The sequence below is a fragment of the Pezoporus flaviventris genome, unplaced genomic scaffold, assembly GCF_033815535.1.
Source record: "Pezoporus flaviventris isolate CSIRO_AGI_PZ_B2104156 unplaced genomic scaffold, CSIRO_AGI_Pfla_v1 ptg000001l, whole genome shotgun sequence".
NCBI classification, from domain to species: Eukaryota; Metazoa; Chordata; class Aves; order Psittaciformes; family Psittacidae; genus Pezoporus; species Pezoporus flaviventris.
The window spans coordinates 20,824,529-20,841,610 of record NW_026892549.1 but is presented as its reverse complement, the minus strand read 5'-3'; the positions used below and the strand labels follow the sequence as shown (position 1 = coordinate 20,841,610).

The following is a 17,082-nucleotide window of genomic DNA, read 5'->3' as shown; positions in this document are numbered from 1 at the left end:
TGTTTAAAGCAATATTACACTATCAAAAGCAAGCACTGCACATGATACTGCTTCTACAAATTAACTTAGACCTAAGTTATGAATCCTGTAGTAATTGCAGCAGATATTAATACACATGTATAAAACTAAGGTAGCAAACCAGATGAACAAAACTGATAGGTTCAAGGGTAGCACACCACTGACTCGTCCTGTGTTATATACTTACACCTCTTCCTCAGTGACTGAGGAACGTTTAAGAGGCAAAAAATAGTCTTTTAAGTACAAGTAGTTCCAGACAGTATTCAAAGAAAAAATACATTATCTTCCTGATGGGATATTTTACAGTATTTTTACGGAATAGGTCAGCCTCTGTTTCCAGAAATACCTGCAATTATACAATATTTCTGCACTGTACCCTGAAGTTCCACAACTTGCAGATGCAGTGTAGCTTTTAGTAGATGCGTTCTCCACTGTGTGACAGACATACTGGAAGTATTAGCTGTAGTTCCCCTTGTGGCCCCAAATAAGACAAAAACATGAAATACAGGCTTCTCAAAATAAGTGATTAGGTCAAGGTTTTAGTCCCAAACAGTAAGCACCAGACTACAAGTATAAACACAAGGAGAGGATAACCACTTACTGTATTTTAGCTAAGTTAGGGCTCTGCATGAAGACAGTTGCTCCTTTATAACCCACTTCAAAAGCATTTTTTTCTGAATTTCCTTATTACTATGTTTCAAATTACAATTCATATGGAAAAAACTTGTCAAGAGTTCTTTTTGAAGTGGCTCCCCTGTTTCGCCACTCTGAGTTACGCAGTCTGTCAAATGTTATTGGTACCTGCAGAACAACTAGTATTTTTTAATCAGTATTGAAATTCTTGAGTCCAGCTGATCCAAGTGTGCTCTAATCAAAAAGAAGGGAAAAGAAAGCAAAGCAGAACTCTGCACATGTGACTGGGTTAATTTTCCTTTGCATTTCTAGAAAGGAAAAAGCACACTGGGCTCAGTCTAAATTTCTTAACTTTGCATAGAGAGAAACTGATGCTGAAGAGAGGCCTCTAGTGATTAAACCCTTTCAAAATACAGTTTCTCTTAACATTGTATAATGTCATTTAGTTATCTCAAGCTTAACTGCAGATAAGCATCCCATTTTTTATCAGTGCCATTCCTCAGGGACCAGGTTAGTTTTCTGTAGCCCTAGTGCATAAGTTATAAAAATATACACATAAACTTGAATAGATTTCTAGTAATAGTATATAGTAATAGTATTTTACAGCCTAGAGGAGTCAGTGTGTTAAAAAAGTGAAAGCAGTCTCATAATAAGGTAGTTACTGATTTCTGTACAAATGGTTGACACCAGAGACTTCTTCTGGGCTGTTAGATATCTATTTTGTATACGAAAAGTAATGTTCAAGTCATGTGTTGTGCAACATAACAAAAAATATGCTACACTCTCAGAATAATCTTTGCAAGCAGCCAAGTAAAAGGGAACAGAGTTATCATCTACCTCTAGCTTCCCCCCAGGAAGCTCTATTAAATAGTTCCTGATTGCTACCACTGCAGCAATGAGGACCTTCAACTCAACAGGTAATGTTCACCTTGTGGCTCATAAACCTTTGAAAAATGATCCACAAAATAAAGCCAGCCCCATTCCTTTGAATTGAAAACCAGTTACCCTTCAAATTCATACCCCTATGCACTATGTTAAATGGTTTAAAAACTGAAGCAAAAAAACATTAAAGTGTTTGTGCATCTTACAGCAGTAATTCACGTCTGAAATAACAGAAGTGTTGACAAAAGCAATGAAGTAGCTAATCACTACCATCCTACAGCAAACTGGGTGGTGATGCTATTGAAATAACATGCAATACATTTCTTAAGCTTTGGAATTCCTTGTCCCAGGACATCATAAACCCTAAAAATACTCAATTCAGTCTATTTTTAAGTTTTTTGCCTCATCTCAGTGTTACAGAATTGCTGCATGCTGCAGTCTCGTACTCTTATTTCATCTGCCACAGGCAATCAAAGACCCAACACTAGGTGGCCCTTTCATCTAATGCAGTCATGTGCACTGACATACAGTTATTAATAGAGCCATATTTTCTGGTGCTATAGAAGTATGTAGTATTTACTTGACTTAAATTAGTCAGAGAGTCAACATGATCAGTTTGTTTTGAACAGCTAACTAGAGAGTAAAGAGCAGGCTGGGGAAGCAACATAGCAAAGAATTATGTAGAAAGTTTCCATTTATTAAATCTGCAATTTTCCAAAGTATCTTTATAAAACCACTGGAAGACCTAACAAACACTTGTTGAGCTGAAGTGCAAAGACCTTTAAAACCAGAAGGTTTATCTCAAAAGGCACATGATAATAGCAAAAAGATAATATTTCCAACTTGGAAATCACAAGAAAGCACTGAAGACTCAAAGGTGGGATTACATTGTTTTACCATCAACTGTACCGATACCCATTAGGTGACTGGAAGAAAGAATCTTCAACACAAGTTTAATAAACACACTGGCAGCCTAAACATCACACTGCTTCCCTACTGTATCAAAACTTTTAGTCAAGAATCTGTTTGATCTTAATCGAAGAGCACCCAGAGGATTTTGGACAATAGCACCAGAATGCTTTGCCTTTCTTGTTCATATGATGTGTTCTGGATCATACCTTCCAGTCACAGCAAGTTGATGCACACGCGCTCCAAAACTGTAGCCCAGGTTAGCTCCGAAATTCTCCCAAATTCACGTGTTCCCATACAAAATGATACCTGATATTGCAGCCTATACAGTTATTTTTTTCCTTTCTTGGCTGCAGTCTTCTTTCCTCCTTTTTTAGTATTATTCGCGTATTTTGCTTCCAGTTGGGCCAAAAAGTTATCCATTTCCTTTTTTCGATCTTTATTTCTGCTCTGGGGGAGGAAAAAACAAACCAAAACCACTCTTTTACAAAATTTTTTTACTACTTCCCAATACAGATTATCCTATTGAAGTTAGATGGCTACATAAAATCTTGGAATAAATTAAACAGGGAATGCAAGCTGCAGAAAGTACAGTACCATCAAGCAGAAGCCAGCCTGAATTCTCTAGGCTCCATACCGAACTTCCTGAATTATGGAGAGAGGTAGCGTGGCTGTAAAAGTCACAACATAAGGCCAGGAAAAGCAAAGCTATTTCTAGTTTATACCCCAAACTATTACATTTTGAGGAATGATTTAGCATAAACATTCTAGGAAGGCCACTGGACGGTAAGATAATAAAACCAGAAAACATCCCAAAAAGCAGAACGTAAACAGTTTCTTTTCTCCATCCCTGAGACACAATAGCAAAATAGTGAGACCTATCAACCCCCTACATCCTTGTGGAATCCATCAGAAAGAATCATTGACACTCTCTGTGCAACTGCCTAAGGCCAGAATTCAAATATTCTGCTTGTGTATGCAATAATAATACTACAATAAGTGTTAATTTAAAAAAAGACACAGATAATAAAACCCATACAATTCTCTGATTATTAAAGTATGTAGACAGCTAACATCAAGGTCAGATTTTAACCTCAGGAACTCAAAACAGCTGCAAGGATCCAAAATACAAAGGCGCTCAGGGAAAACATGATTTTAAGCCAGTAACATAATTATGTTTAACAGATAGAAAAAAGCCTTACCTGAATCAGCGCTTTCAAGTCATCTTCTCCACCAAGGCCCAGCTCATCTTTAGTCTTTTCTGCCTCTCTAGCTTCTTTTTCTGCCTAAAATAGCAAACTAGGTTTTTTTAAAAGTATTTTGCATGTTATTTGACAAAGTCTTACAGTAGTTACCAAATGTTATTTTTTGCATCTCCATACAAATAGCTGCAGAGAAATATGAACAGTTTCTAAGTTTGACCACAGATGAGAAATTAGTCCAAGAAAGCCCATTCTGGTTCCACAATTTAGCCGAGCAAGACAGTTTCTTGGTGTTCCACAATGCTGAATGTGACGTCTATCTGCACCCGTTTCCCCCAGCCAGTTGTCTGAGTAGCTATTTAACTGGTTACTGTGATGTGTATAGAACATATTCTACAAATATCCAGGTAGCAGAAGAGGTCCATTTAGTCCTGAATGTTACTGCACACTTGCCTAAAGGCAAGCATAATGTTTCCCACCATGTACACTTCTTAACTCTGGCAACTCATGGCTTTGTAAATAAATGCAGGAACATGCTAAACTGTAATAAGCCATTGTGTATAATAATGAAATAAAAGTAATATGCAACAGCCTATTACAACTCAGAAGCTTTCCACAACAGTTTCTGGGAGGGCGTGGAGAACACAGGTTAACAAACATGGAAGTCAAAGATCCTGAGCAAGATCTGTAACCCAGCGATCCCTGGGCAAACATTTGGCTCAGGGGCAGTTTCATTTATTTCTACCAAAGGGAAATTAAAAGCTTGTAATAGATAACGTGTTCTCTTTGGTCCCTGATTGATATAACCTACCCGCCTTTTTCTTGCTGTCATTTTCTGCTTAGACTCTTTTACGAAACCTTTGTAGGATGGGACTTCTCCAGCCGCAATGGCTTTTTCAATGATTTTCCGTATCCTTGGTTCATCCGTATAGTCCACACACAACACTGACTCCATTATTCTGTCCATGTCACCCTCGAAATCCATGTATGCTGCTTTAACATCGGCTAGTTCTTCCTCTGAGTCTTTATATCTCTTTTCGAAGTCTTCAATATCTTTTACAGTAATCTGAAGCAAAGAGGTGACACTTGCAGAGTTTCAGGATGTATTCGCCAGAAGAGACAGCACACACGCACACACCACACACCCCCAGTGCTCCAGTTTTAGAGAGCTCGTAGGGCAGACCTTGCTACAGCCGCGCAGCAGCGGGCTTCCCCTTCCCGCAAGGGTCTGCTATCCCGTCGGGGCGAGCCCTGGGGGTCCCCTGCCCGCTTTTACCTTCTTAAAGAGCAGCCGCCAATACTCCAGCCAGTCCCGCTCGCCGCCCAGCGCCTCGCCCTCCTCGTCCACCGTGCCCTGCTCGTCGTACAGGGCGCGCTGCTCCGCATCGCTCAGGACGGCGTACGCCTTGCTCAGGATCTGCAGGACACACGGGGCGGCCGGGCTGTCAGTCGGTCAGTCACGGCCAGCCGCAAGCGCCGCCCGCCCTCTCTCCCGCGCTCACCTGGAACCTCCGCGTCGCCTCCTCCTTAGCATCGGGCTCGGCGCGGTCGGGATGGACGCGGAGCGAGGCGCGGTGGTAGCCGCGGCGGATCTCCTCGGGCGAAGCCTCCCTGCGGACACCCAGGACGCGGTAGAGGTCAGGGGAGCCGAAGGCGGCCTCACACAGCTCCAGCAGCCCCATCCCGCCAACACAAGACCGCCAACCGCCCCCGCGCCGCGCCACGCCCCGCCCCGCCAGCTCCCGCGAGAGCTGGGCAAGGCTGGGATGCGCATGCGTGAGACGGACGGCGGGGTCGCGGTTGCAGAAGCTGGGCCACACAGAGGCAGCATCGGTGCATGGTGAAAAGGGGAACGAATAAAGGGGAGGCAAGGAAATCGTATTTGTCTTTCCATTTACCAGCTTTGCTGGCTCTTATGGGCCATTCCGGGTGGATGAAATCCACTGACTACTGGAAAAGCTTGCCTGCCTTCTGAAAGCACAGATGCAACAAAGTACTTAGTGAAAGTAGACTTTCACTAAGACAAAGACTCCAGGAAAAAAAAAACAACAAACTCCAGAAGCTCTTGAAAATTTCTGTTTATTACACCGAAATTCCATGTTCCAACCTTTCACACATTTTCTGTTCCTTCCAGGCTGTCCCAGATGTGACAACAGGAAGGCAAAAGTGTTTGCGTGTATCCAAACAAAACCATGGAATAAAAGCCCAATAAAGATATGTTTATAGAAAACTCATCTGGTCTTTAATTAAATGCAACGCAAGCGGTATACACAAGCTGATAGGTACAAAAAGTCAGATGCATGAAATAAAAGTTAGCATTTTACCTTTCTTGCACCTTCTGCTGAAATGTAGAACATTTCACTACCATTACCATGGAGGGAATAAAACACAGCAGCATTAACTCGGACTTCAGCTCTTATTTACAGGATTTAGATGGTAACATCGTAGAATATTGTTGCTTTTATAAAAAAAAATATAAAAGCTATAGCTATTATCTACCACTGCTGGAGAGCTCTGCTGGTGCCAGTGGGTATCACTATTCACAGCTTGATTAACCAGTTATTGTTGTACAGTTCAGGCTATGCCTGCAATGATTATTTCAGTCAGTTCTGAGGGACACTGAATCCTCTCTGACCTTATCACCTTTTCTCCTTCTCCAAAGGGCCCTTCATGGGTTTTCCGAATTTCAGTGCTAATGCTGACTGCAGCATTAACACGGCACGATGACGATATGACAACCAAAGGGGATTAAAATATAAAAATTCCCGACCATTTTATTCTTCTGATTTTTTTAACTTCTGTTTCACCTTCTGTTCATGTGAGGAAGCTTTGACTGGTTCAGCTTTCTTTGCAGTTTCAGCAGTTTTCTTTTTTGGGTTTTTCTGTCTGGAACGGACAAGGTCTTCACGTCCAAGTTGAATCATTTTTGCTTCCCACAGCTTCATTTCATTCTCATACCGAATCTTGTCATCTTCAGCAAGCTGCATGTATGGCTGGAAAAAAAAGAGGTAGCAACAGTTACAGAAGAGGCTTTGTCTGAATAACTGCCACGTCACATCCTCCCCTTTGACGCAAAGGTGACTTCAAACAGGACCTGTGCAGTGCGGATCCCAGGCATTCACCATGGCTGCCAGAAAATTAATTAAAAAAATCAAATTTGCACAGAAATACAAAACCTTATCATTGTATTATGATTATGTCAATAGATGGCCATTCCTGAAGAGGAAGTTTATTTAATATTGCTACTAACAGCTAAGGCTTTTAATTTAAGAACTAGTTTGAGAGAGCAGAGCTGGTGTATGTAAGGAAGAGGAATAGGTATTTCTGCAGAACTATTTCAAATTATTTTTCTACAGGAAGAACATGAACCTAGTGTATGTTCTAAGTACACATTCAAAGCATCTGGAAGAAGAGCAGTCAGGAGGAAGGACACTAGGGTACAGAATACTTAAAATCTGGAGGTTTAGCCTAGATTTTAGTAAAAAATAAATAAATAAAAATCTCAGGGGCGCTGAGATTTTCATGTACCCATCCGCAGGTTCATATTTCAACACACTGGCAGAAAACTATCCCAAGGCAATCAAAGTTAAAAAATACCACATGCACATCACTTGCAGACTTCTGTTGCTTTTACCCGTGAGATTCTTTCCATGAGCAGTGAATTACTATGCTGGCATTAAAAAAACAGTATTATACATTATTAGGAAAAAAACATCAAATTGTTGCAAATTATTCCACCTTCCTCCCTAAATGCCACCCAGCATCCATGTCCAGACATATGGAACTTCCATCCTATCCAACTGACTGACATTTCATCAACACTGTAAAGAAGCAGTCATTAATAGTATAAAAGTAATGACAGCCTTTTTCAAGATGCATTATAAAAATCTGAGAATTATCTTCAGTACCATATTTTGAGGAACCAAGTTCAAGACTTCATATGAATTTATTAATTTTGACTCAAGTCTGTCATTTCCTGGTTAGATCAGAGCCTCATCGAAATTCACTGACATACCTGCTTTTGGGAACTGGACAGTTTTTGCCATGTATCATATAATTGCTTCATCTTTGCCTACAGGATATAAAAGATGCAATGTATTAGAATTATTCTACCAGCAGGCTGACTGCAGAGGGTTACACATGCCATGCTAGTGAAAGCCAAATACAAACCAATGTAAAAAAGCACAAAGTCACACAAGCTTAATACCCCACCCACTCAATGAAGGGAATTAATAAACTATACTGTTCAGTAAGTTGCTGGGCCTCATCTGGGGCATGTTTACAGACAATATAAGCATGAAGCAGTTTAAGTCATTTAGCCTGCTGTGAAAGCAGGCAGGTACAGCAGCTGAGCTGATTTGTAGCAACACGACTACATCTCACTGGGTGTTATCAGCTTCATTTAGAACAACCCCTAACTTGAGCCAAGCCCCCCTAAGTATTAACCATGTTCACAGGAAACTGTACTACTTAAGGAGTATTTGGCCACAGGTGTGTCAAACTGGGCCTCAGCTGACTGGAGATGCCTGCCTTGTACATAGAAAATGAAGGAACAAACTATTCCCACCACTCTGATTTTGTGACTAACTGCATAAGGTAACAAATGCATTGGGCATACAGGCGAAGTCTCCAGCACTTCAAGTGCTGTAATCCAGCAGCATAACTTCAATCACCCCAAGTGCAGACCTCATGCATCTGCTGAGGAACTCTTCGATGTTCCATAACATCAAATGAGCTACAGGAGATACAATAACCACTACTACAGAAAGGGTAGCAGGCAATCACAACCATTTGAAAAACTAATCTATTTCTACACCAAAACAAAGGAAAGTAGAATTCTCTCCTTACAGAATGAACAGATGAAGTCTCTAACACTGAAGTGCAAAAAGTCGCACAAACATTGCTACAGCAGTTTATATGGGACATGCCACCAGCAGGATAGCCAGATCGTTGCAGCCTTAAAAATGTATATCCTAAACAAAGCAAAACCCACATAATGACCTACTGAACAGTTTTGTTGAAAATTACAGAATCTAAAACAGATTTTCTGGATACAGCAGATCTATTTTAAAGAACAATCTTTCTTGACTTACCGTAGCTGAAATTCCCTCACTTGCTTTAAACTTTTCTGACACAAAAATGTTAAAGGCACTTCGAGATTTTTTAGGTTTTCCAAGCACAGTCAATTCCTTTAAAAACAAAAAGAAAAGTTATTCAATCTGCCAAGTGTGCATTTTTCCAAAGCTAAGCTTACCATTTATCTTCGTATTTTACAAAAAAAATCAGGCTCAAGTTCCAGGTTTGGTGGCTTATTCCACAAACTGGACTGTATCTCGAAATGCTTTCACCACTCATCAAGACTAATGCTAAACTAAATTAAGAAAAGCTAACAACCTAGATTTTCACAATCCTTTTTTGGAGAGGCATGGATTTGATGGATGGACCACTTGGTGGATAAGGAATTGGCTGGATGATCGCACTCAGAGAGTTGTGGTCAACAGCTCCATGTCCAAGTGGAAACCGGTGACAAGTGACATTCCATAGGGGTCAGTATTGGGACCGATCCTGTTCAACATCTTCGTCAGCAATGAAGATTGAGTGCACCCACAGTAAGTTTGCTGATGACACCAAGCTATGTGGTGCAGTCAACATGCTGGAGGGAAGGGATGCCATCCAGAAGGACCCTGACAGGCTTGAGATATAGGCCCATGTTAACCTCAAAGTTCAACAAAGCAAAGTGCAAGGTCCTGCACATGGGCTGGGGCAATCCCAAGCACAAATACAAGCTGGGCAGACACTGGATTGAGAGCAGGCCTAAGAAGGACGTGGGGGTGTTGATTGATAAGAAGCTCAATGTGATCCACTAATGTGCGACTGCAGCCCAGAAAGCCAACCATGTGCTATGTGGCACCAAAAGGCATGTGACCAGCAGCCTGAGGGAGGTGAGAGTGCTCTACTCTGGTCTCTTGAGGCCCCACCTGCAGTACTGCATTCAGCTGTGGGACCCCCACCATAAGAAGGACACTGACTTGCTAGAGCAAGTCCAGAGGGCCATGAAGATGATTAGAGGGCTGGAGCACCTCTCATATGGAGACAGGCTGAGAGAGTTGGGCTTGTTCAGCCTGGAGAAGAGAAGGCTCCAGGCAGAACTTCTAGCAGCTCCCAGTACCTCAAAGGGCCCTATGTGAAAGCTGGAGAAGGACTTTTTACAAGGGCCTGTAGGGATAGGACAAACAGCTTTGAATTGAAAAACCATAGATTTAGATTAGACATAAGGAAGAAGTCCCTCACTGTGAGGTTGGTGAGACAATGGAACAGGTTGTCCAGAGAAGTTGTGGCTGCCCCATCCCTGGAAGTATTCAAGACCAGGCTGGATAGGGCTCAGCTTTGAGCAACCTGGTCTACTGGAGGTGTCTCTGCCCATGGCTGGTTGGAACTGGATTATCTTTAAGGTCCCTTCCAACCCAAACCAGTCTATGATAAAGCACACCTAAGAGATTCGCTTCTATGCGGCCCTAATTCAACAGCTACACATACAGCAAAGTGTAAAACAAATCAAAGAAAGTAAGGAAAAAAGACTACATCAAATAGCTGCTACCTGTAGCATGCCCCACTGAAGTGACAGATACAAGGCCTTTGTGAGCAGCTATTTCTGGATGCCTTTCCAACCAAACAAGGTATTGCTGGTTCAGATGTCTTTTATTACCTATCATTTCTCTAGGAATATGAAGAAAAAATCGTAGAGAAACTACCTCTAAGCACAAAGATATGTGATAGTTCTGGTCTTCAAATAGAGGAGAGCTACTAGAATAACTATTAACACCAGCAATTATTTTAGTCCACAGGGTTGTGGGGGTTTTTTTGTGTTTTTTGTTTGTTTGCTTTTCGACAGGGTGTGTTTGTGGTGTGGGTTTGGTTTTTTTTTTATTCTGAATCACTTTTACATTTTTAAGTATTTCATTTCTGCTCTGTGTACTGGACAAACATACGTTAGGTTCCTTGAGAGAAAATAAACCTGAAGTTCAAATTACTTACTCTTTTTATCCTGAGTGATCTTCTTTTTGCTTGTTGTCTATTCCTTTCTTCTTTCAAAGCAGCAGCCTGGGCTGGAGTTAGCTGTGCTTTATATGCAGCCACCTCTTTTTCGTATCTTTGCCATTCTGTCTTGCTAGCTTCCTCATAAACCTTCAACACGAACAATCAGAAACCTTAAAGATGCTTTCAGTCAGAGAAGCACTTGACCATTAAACAAGCTAACGCTTTTAACCTACTAGTAAAAAATATTACAGGCTACCCTGGAACATAAGATTTTTAAAGTAAAGTAGCAATTTTAGATATGTTTGAGCAGCAGAACTGATTCAGAAGAACTCAAATTCGAAACCTTGGCTCCTCCTGTTAATTATCTTAGTCACTCTGATAACACTGCACAAATCTTCAGAGGCAGCTCAAAGCAGTAACAATCTTCCATACAAGGAGGAAAAGCTGAAGCTTGGTTGAAACACTTACTCTTAACATGTGCATACTCAGTGCAGCACCCAAGTGCTCCAGTCACCAAACACGTTGCTACACTGGCCAATACCAGGTAGAGAAGCATCACAAACTCATGGCCTTGGTACCAGGGCACCAAAAGCAGCTGAGCCAGGCTACCAAGTATCCATGTAGACTTGAAAAATCACCATCCTGTTCTCTGTTTCAGACATACAAATGGGAAGGCAAACTTTATACCAAGGCATGTGGTGCAAGAAGTCCAGAAGGGGTAAAAGAGCACTTCAATTCTACTGAACAAAGGTATCATTTCAGCTAGAAAAGTGCAGTTAGTTCCCAACTGAATCTAATTGCTAACTGCAATCATGGAAGAACAATCATTACTTTGCTGGAAATGGCACGTATATTCAGAAATGATTAGCAGTTCATAAGCTTGTTTTGCATTATCCCTTGAAATTGCCACTCTTAAAGAAACTTCACTACTTATGACAGAAAGTTAACTAGATGAAACTGAAAGAAAGTTACCTGTAAGTTAGGTCTCAGGTTACTAGCAGGAAAAAAAAGCTGTGGTCCACCAAAATTAACTGAGGTTTCACCTAACTTATGGATATGAAAGCAGAAAAACTTTCCAATGTTTATGTTATTATACATGTAATGCACATGCATACACAATTACCATTCAAAAAGAAATGAGATGCTGGTTCGTGGCCCTACAGCCACACAGAGCAAGAGCTGTGTCACTTCTCTGGCAACAGATTAAAAACACTAAGGTAACATGTACTATTGTCAAAGTATCTTCCTGTATTTGATTTACATAGGAAGGTTTTAGTAGCAGGAGAACTATGGGGGTGGCTTCTGTGGGAAGCTACTACAAGCTTCCCCTATGTCCAACAGGGCCAATGCCAGCAGCTTCACAACAGACCTGCTGCTGGACAAGGCAGAGCCGAACAGTGATGGTGGTAGTGCCTCTGGGGTACCATGTTTAGGAAGAGGGGTGGGAGAACAAAAACTTCAGCCAGAGACAGGAGTGAGAATACGTAAGAGAAACAGCTCTGCAGGCACCAGGGTCAGTGGAGGAGCAGGGCAAGAGGTGATCCACGTGCCAGAGCAGAGGTTCCTCTGCAGCCTGTGGTGCAGACCATGGCAAGACAGGCTGCCCCTCACAGCACATGGAGGTCTATCGTAGAGCAGATAGCCACCTGCAGCCCATGGAGGACACCACGCAGACAGATGCTCAAAGGAGGCTGTGACCCTGTGGGAAGCCCAAGATGGAGGAGGGCCTTTGCAGGACCTGTGGCCTCAGGGAGAGAGGAGCCCACGGTGGAGCAGGTTTGCTGGCAGGACTTGTGACCCCATGGAAGGGACCCACACTGGAGCAGTTTGTGAATAACTGCAGCCCATGGGAAGCACTTACATTGGAGAAATTTGTGGAGGACTGTGTCCCATGGGAGGGAGCCCAGGCTGGAGAAGGGGAGGAGTGTGAGGAGTCCCCCTCCTGAGGAGGAAGGAGCAGCAGAGACAGTATCTGATGCACTGACCACAACACCCATTCCCCATCCCTCTGCACTGCTGTGAGAGAGAGAAATTGAGAATAAAAAAGTTAAGCCTGGGAAGAAAGGGGTGGTGGTGGAGGGAGGTGTTTTTTAAGATTTAGTTTTACTTCTCATTATCCTACTGATTGTATTTGTAACAAATTAAACAAATTTCCACCAGTTGAGTCTGGTTTTGCCTCTGATGGTAACTGGTGACTGATCTCTCTTCCTGTCCTTGAGCACTTGGTTATATTTTCTCTCCCCTGTCCAGCTGAGAAGGGGGAGTGACAAGAGTGGCTTTGGTGGGCACCTGATGTGCAGTCAGGGTCAACCCACCACACTTTATCAGAGTACTTCAAAAAAGCTCCAAATTCTCTTCAGAATTGTTTTCATGTCTGAACCTTTATATACAAGTACTTTCAAATTGTTGTTGAAAAAAACAAACAAAAGCCGCAACAAAAGAACCATCATGTGCACACACACACAAAGCAACAAAGAAAAAAACCCAAACAGGACACCAAACCAAGTATAACAACTATTATAAACTCAGTAGTCTTAGTGCACCCCACAAAGTTACAAACTCACCTGCTTCTGTGATGCTGGTAACTCCCTCCAAGCACCTGCCATTTTTTTAAGCAGCTCCTTGCTGTTTATTTCTGTACATTAAGATTAGAAAGCAAGAAAATAAAGTTCAATTTTCTATCTTCTTCATTTTTTTCTCAAGGAAATACATCACTAGTATCTTCTTTCTGTACAAACATATATTTCTGCTTTCACAGAACTTATTGTAGCAGCTAAAGGGAGCTGAAATATTTGGGGGAGAAGGGGAAGTCCCTGCCCTTGGTTCGCACTCAGAAGAAACGTGCAGTTCTAAACTGAAGCACCATTTCAAGACAGACAGAGACACACCTATTACAACTGCACAAGTTTCATTGTTGTGTTTTTTTTTAGTTTTGATTTGGATCTTTTTCTATATAATGCAAGACGGTCTGAAGTTGGAGTGGAGACAGGGAAGAAACCAGAAGTAAAATTTCCAGTTCTCTTTTTTTTTTTGGCTGGATTCCTCAAAAGGAATATAATGTGACCATATCCACCTGATACAGTACATATGCTTTATTATAGTACTTTAGTTAGAATATTATTAAACAGAAGTCAAAGAAAAAGTAACTTCTTTCTCTCACAAACAAAATTACAGTGACTTAAATCTGCTCTGATTTTCAGGTGATTGTGTTTGACTCTGCCCCTTTGGTGAGGTTTCCAGCCAGACCTGAACTTGTGAAGGAGGAAAAACCAGAAAAAGAAAAAGGTGGTGGTGGAGAGAGGCCCAAAGCTTTCCTTTTCTGGAAAAACCCTTATGAGGCTTTTCCTCTACTTTACACTAAAAGAAAAAAATAGATCTTCCTCTCTCCCACCTCAAATGTAACGTTCAGCCACCTAAAGAGTGGGAAAGCAGAACTATGCTCTTATCAGTTACTTGCCTTCCAAAATTCTGCAAAAACAAGACAGATAGGAAGTTTTTAATACATATATACCAATCTTAAAACCTCTGCAAATATGATACTTTGCCAATGCTAAAAGAAAACAGATAAATCATTGGGTTATTTTTGAACACTACCTCCAGTGGAACAAGAAAGCCTCAAGATCTCAATTTGTATGTGAGATACAGTACATTTATTTGCAATTATTGAAATCTGGGAAACATGTGGGAAACACTGGTGTGGCACATAACTACAGTATAATCTGCAAGTTCAGTTCTCAACCTTTCAGGCTGTTGAACTACCAAGCAAAACATGGGATCAAATGGCTTTCCCTACCTAAATTAACCTCATGACTTGCCCAGTGTGACCATAGTTCTTTAAGCATTTTTACATTCAACAGTGTTTTCCAAATCAACTCTGCATGCCATTTTGCTTCCCTCTAAGCAAGAAGAGTGACTGCATTGACTATAAATGAAATTTTTGATAATAAATTAAACATATTAACCAGAACCATTTTCCTCTAAATAAATTTACTTTTTCTCATACGTACTTTAAGGCAATCCATTAGGTTTTAAATTACAAAGCATTAGAATAACATCATACACAGCTTGTTATAGCAGCAATAGTGTACTTCAAATAAAGACAGATTTTAAAATAACTGAAAACCACAAATCACTCTTAACATGCATGGCCTATGTAAGCTCCTTCTTCAAACATTTTTAAAGTTACACAAAAATGTTCACTATTTTGAGTTGCTAGGTATAGAAGATCAAGCTAATACACATATAGGCAGGAAGTACAGCAATACTGTATTTACTTCTGGTATGCTACAGATAAAAAAGATGGGCTTGGTCTCCTGAAACCTGGGTAATATGCTTTGATTACTTCATAGAATCACAGAATACCCGGTTGGAAGGACCTCAAGGCAACTGAGATATTTAGGTCCCAAATGACCTCAGCAGAATTAGAAGTCAATTCTTATTGTTTCAGAGATGATCTAGAACATCCTGAGACAAATGTTACCTACAGCATGAACTCAGCCACAGATAGTTTCCTGAAAATTGCTGTAGTCTATAGCACTGTGAAAGGGCATAGCAATAAATCACAGGAAAACAAATTCTCAAGAAGAGCGACACCTTGGATACTGGTACAGAAGCTGTCTATCTTCTTCAATTTTCCACTAGTGCATTGTCTACAGAATGAGTTAATGCAGAGACTGAGTACGGATATCATGTAATTTCATGTATGCTCAGGAGAGCTTTTGCATTATTTTTTAAAAATTGTTTTTGCACCCACCTTGTACTTGTTAGCCCTCTCAGCTATCATGAGCAAAATGTTACAGAGTTACTTCAGCTGCAAGGGTTGGTTACCTGGGGCATGCAAGGCCAGGCTGGATGGGGCTTTGAGCAATTTGGTCTAGTGGAGGGTGTCCCTGCCCGTGGCAGAAGGTTTTCAAATAGATGGTCTTTATGGTCCCTTCCAACCCAAAACAAGCCTATGATCTTACATTCATCTGGTCCGACCTTTCTTGACAAAGCACGAACCAGACTAGATGACCTGGCACACTGTCCAGCTGTAACTTAAAAGTGTCCAACACCGGGCAGATTACCGATTGCTCTCTGTTCGCGACATTTATTTTTACAAATAAACACTTCGTTTCAGTTTTCTTCGTTAATCACATTCTGGAGGGAAAACACAGTATACATTTGAACTGAGAACAGCTTTACAACAAAACCTCTGACACGCTTGACATTCTAAGACTTTGCATTTCTAAACGCAAAACGAAGCGAACGCGAATCCTCTCGCACCTTCAGACCTCATACCTGGATGTTTCTGCTTGAAAACTGGACGGTTTTCTACTAAGAAGCGTAAATAGGCCGTCATAGGCCGCTTTGGGGCCTCATCCGTGCTGATCCCCCTGGAAAAGCACTTCTCAACCGAGGCGACACCGCAGGCCCTGCACACAACGACACCACTCGTTACCCCCACAGAGCCCGGTAAAGCACACTGCCCTCGCGAGAGGCCCGGCGCACGCTCGGGGGAGCCCCTCACCCGCCGAGGAGGGGCACCCCCGTTCCCGGAGCCGCGCTCCCGCCTCGCCCGCACCTGAGGAGCCTGTGCGCGCCGGTAACGACGGTCGCGGCCCGGCCCAGGACCGACCGCACCGCCGCCATGCCTCCGCCCGCCTGCGCGCGCAGAGGTCGCGCGGCAGCCGCACGGCACCCTGGGACAGCGGCCGCCGCGCGGCGAGGGCACGGGCTGCGGCCGCGGTGACGCAAGCGAGGGGCGGGGCCAGAAGTGGAGGGGACGCACCAAGGTGACCCCGCGGGGGAGGCCGAGCCCGCCCCCGTTGTGCCCTCTCCGCCCCGGCACACAGTGCAGTACGCACGTTCCGTGTTGGGTACGTTCGGCCGCTTGGAGCGTACAGGGGCCCAAAGCGACAGTGACACGGTTGAGCTTGCGGGAGGGCTGGGGTACCGGCCTGCCTGCACCGTGCAGGTGCTGCAAAAAAAAAAGGGGGCTGCACGGAATACGGTGCTTCCCCCCACCCCCATAATTTCCCTGAATGGAGAAGAAGACTGTAAGAATCACAGACTGGGTTCATGCTTTTTAACCAGAGTGTTTATAAGACCAACACTGATTTAGTATTTAAACAGGCTGCTGGGAGAACGCCTGACAGACTGGAGCCGGTCTTCCTTTTCTAATGAGCCTGCTGCTCTCATACTGTGATGGAAAGACAGTCCAGCACGTATGACAGGAGCCGAAAAATTACCAGTTGAAATACAGCAAGTCGAAAGGGAGCATGTATTTTGAGATGCAATTCAAACTTCGAGTTTCACACTGTTCAATATAGATAATGCGGACTTTTAAATAACTTCTAATACAACTGTATTACTACTGATCTAGACAAAAATAAAAGCTCTGGGAACACATTGTGATGGT

At 42.4% G+C, this 17,082-nt stretch overlaps 2 protein-coding genes across 3 annotated transcripts; both read right to left on the bottom strand.

Annotated features, from left to right (window-relative positions):
- Positions 1 to 745: 745 nt before the first annotated feature.
- Positions 746 to 5,330, bottom strand: DNAJC9 (DnaJ heat shock protein family (Hsp40) member C9). Its single transcript, XM_061447043.1, has 5 exons — positions 5,147 to 5,330; positions 4,921 to 5,061; positions 4,456 to 4,710; positions 3,645 to 3,728; positions 746 to 2,892 (listed from the first exon to the last, which is right to left on the bottom strand). Exons 1-5 carry the CDS (start codon positions 5,324 to 5,326, stop codon positions 2,773 to 2,775), a joined length of 780 nt encoding a protein of 259 aa, XP_061303027.1. The 5' UTR covers positions 5,327 to 5,330; the 3' UTR covers positions 746 to 2,772.
- A 377-nt stretch (positions 5,331 to 5,707) lies between these two features.
- Positions 5,708 to 16,379, bottom strand: TFAM (transcription factor A, mitochondrial). 2 transcript variants are annotated; one of them, XM_061446991.1, is made up of 7 exons: positions 16,246 to 16,379; positions 15,963 to 16,096; positions 13,247 to 13,317; positions 10,680 to 10,829; positions 8,738 to 8,833; positions 7,660 to 7,716; positions 5,708 to 6,637 (listed from the first exon to the last, which is right to left on the bottom strand). In XM_061446991.1, exons 1-7 carry the CDS (start codon positions 16,311 to 16,313, stop codon positions 6,419 to 6,421), a joined length of 795 nt encoding a protein of 264 aa, XP_061302975.1. In that variant the 5' UTR covers positions 16,314 to 16,379; the 3' UTR covers positions 5,708 to 6,418. The 2 variants fall into 2 exon arrangements, with proteins under 2 accessions (XP_061302975.1, XP_061302985.1); XM_061447001.1 differs by lacking the exon at positions 7,660 to 7,716.
- Positions 16,380 to 17,082: the final 703 nt, after the last annotated feature.

Bases quoted from the DNA above. Each gene is read 5' to 3' on its own strand.
- DNAJC9 (XM_061447043.1), bottom strand. From the start codon at position 5,326: ATGGGGCTGCTGGAGCTGTGTGAGGCCGCCTTCGGCTCCCCTGACCTC. The intron at 5,062-5,146 runs GTGAGCGCGGGA...TGTGTCCTGCAG, and splicing joins AGGCGACGCGGAGGTTCCAG to ATCCTGAGCAAGGCGTACGC. The intron at 3,729-4,455 runs GTAGGTTATATC...TTGCTATTTTAG, and splicing joins TGACAGCAAGAAAAAGGCGG to GCAGAAAAAGAAGCTAGAGA.
- TFAM (XM_061446991.1), bottom strand. From the start codon at position 16,313: ATGGCGGCGGTGCGGTCGGTCCTGGGCCGGGCCGCGACCGTCGTTACC. The intron at 10,830-13,246 runs GTGAGTTTGTAA...TTCGTGTTGAAG, and splicing joins TACCAGCATCACAGAAGCAG to GTTTATGAGGAAGCTAGCAA. The intron at 7,717-8,737 runs GTAAGTCAAGAA...TATATCCTGTAG, and splicing joins GTGAGGGAATTTCAGCTACG to GCAAAGATGAAGCAATTATA.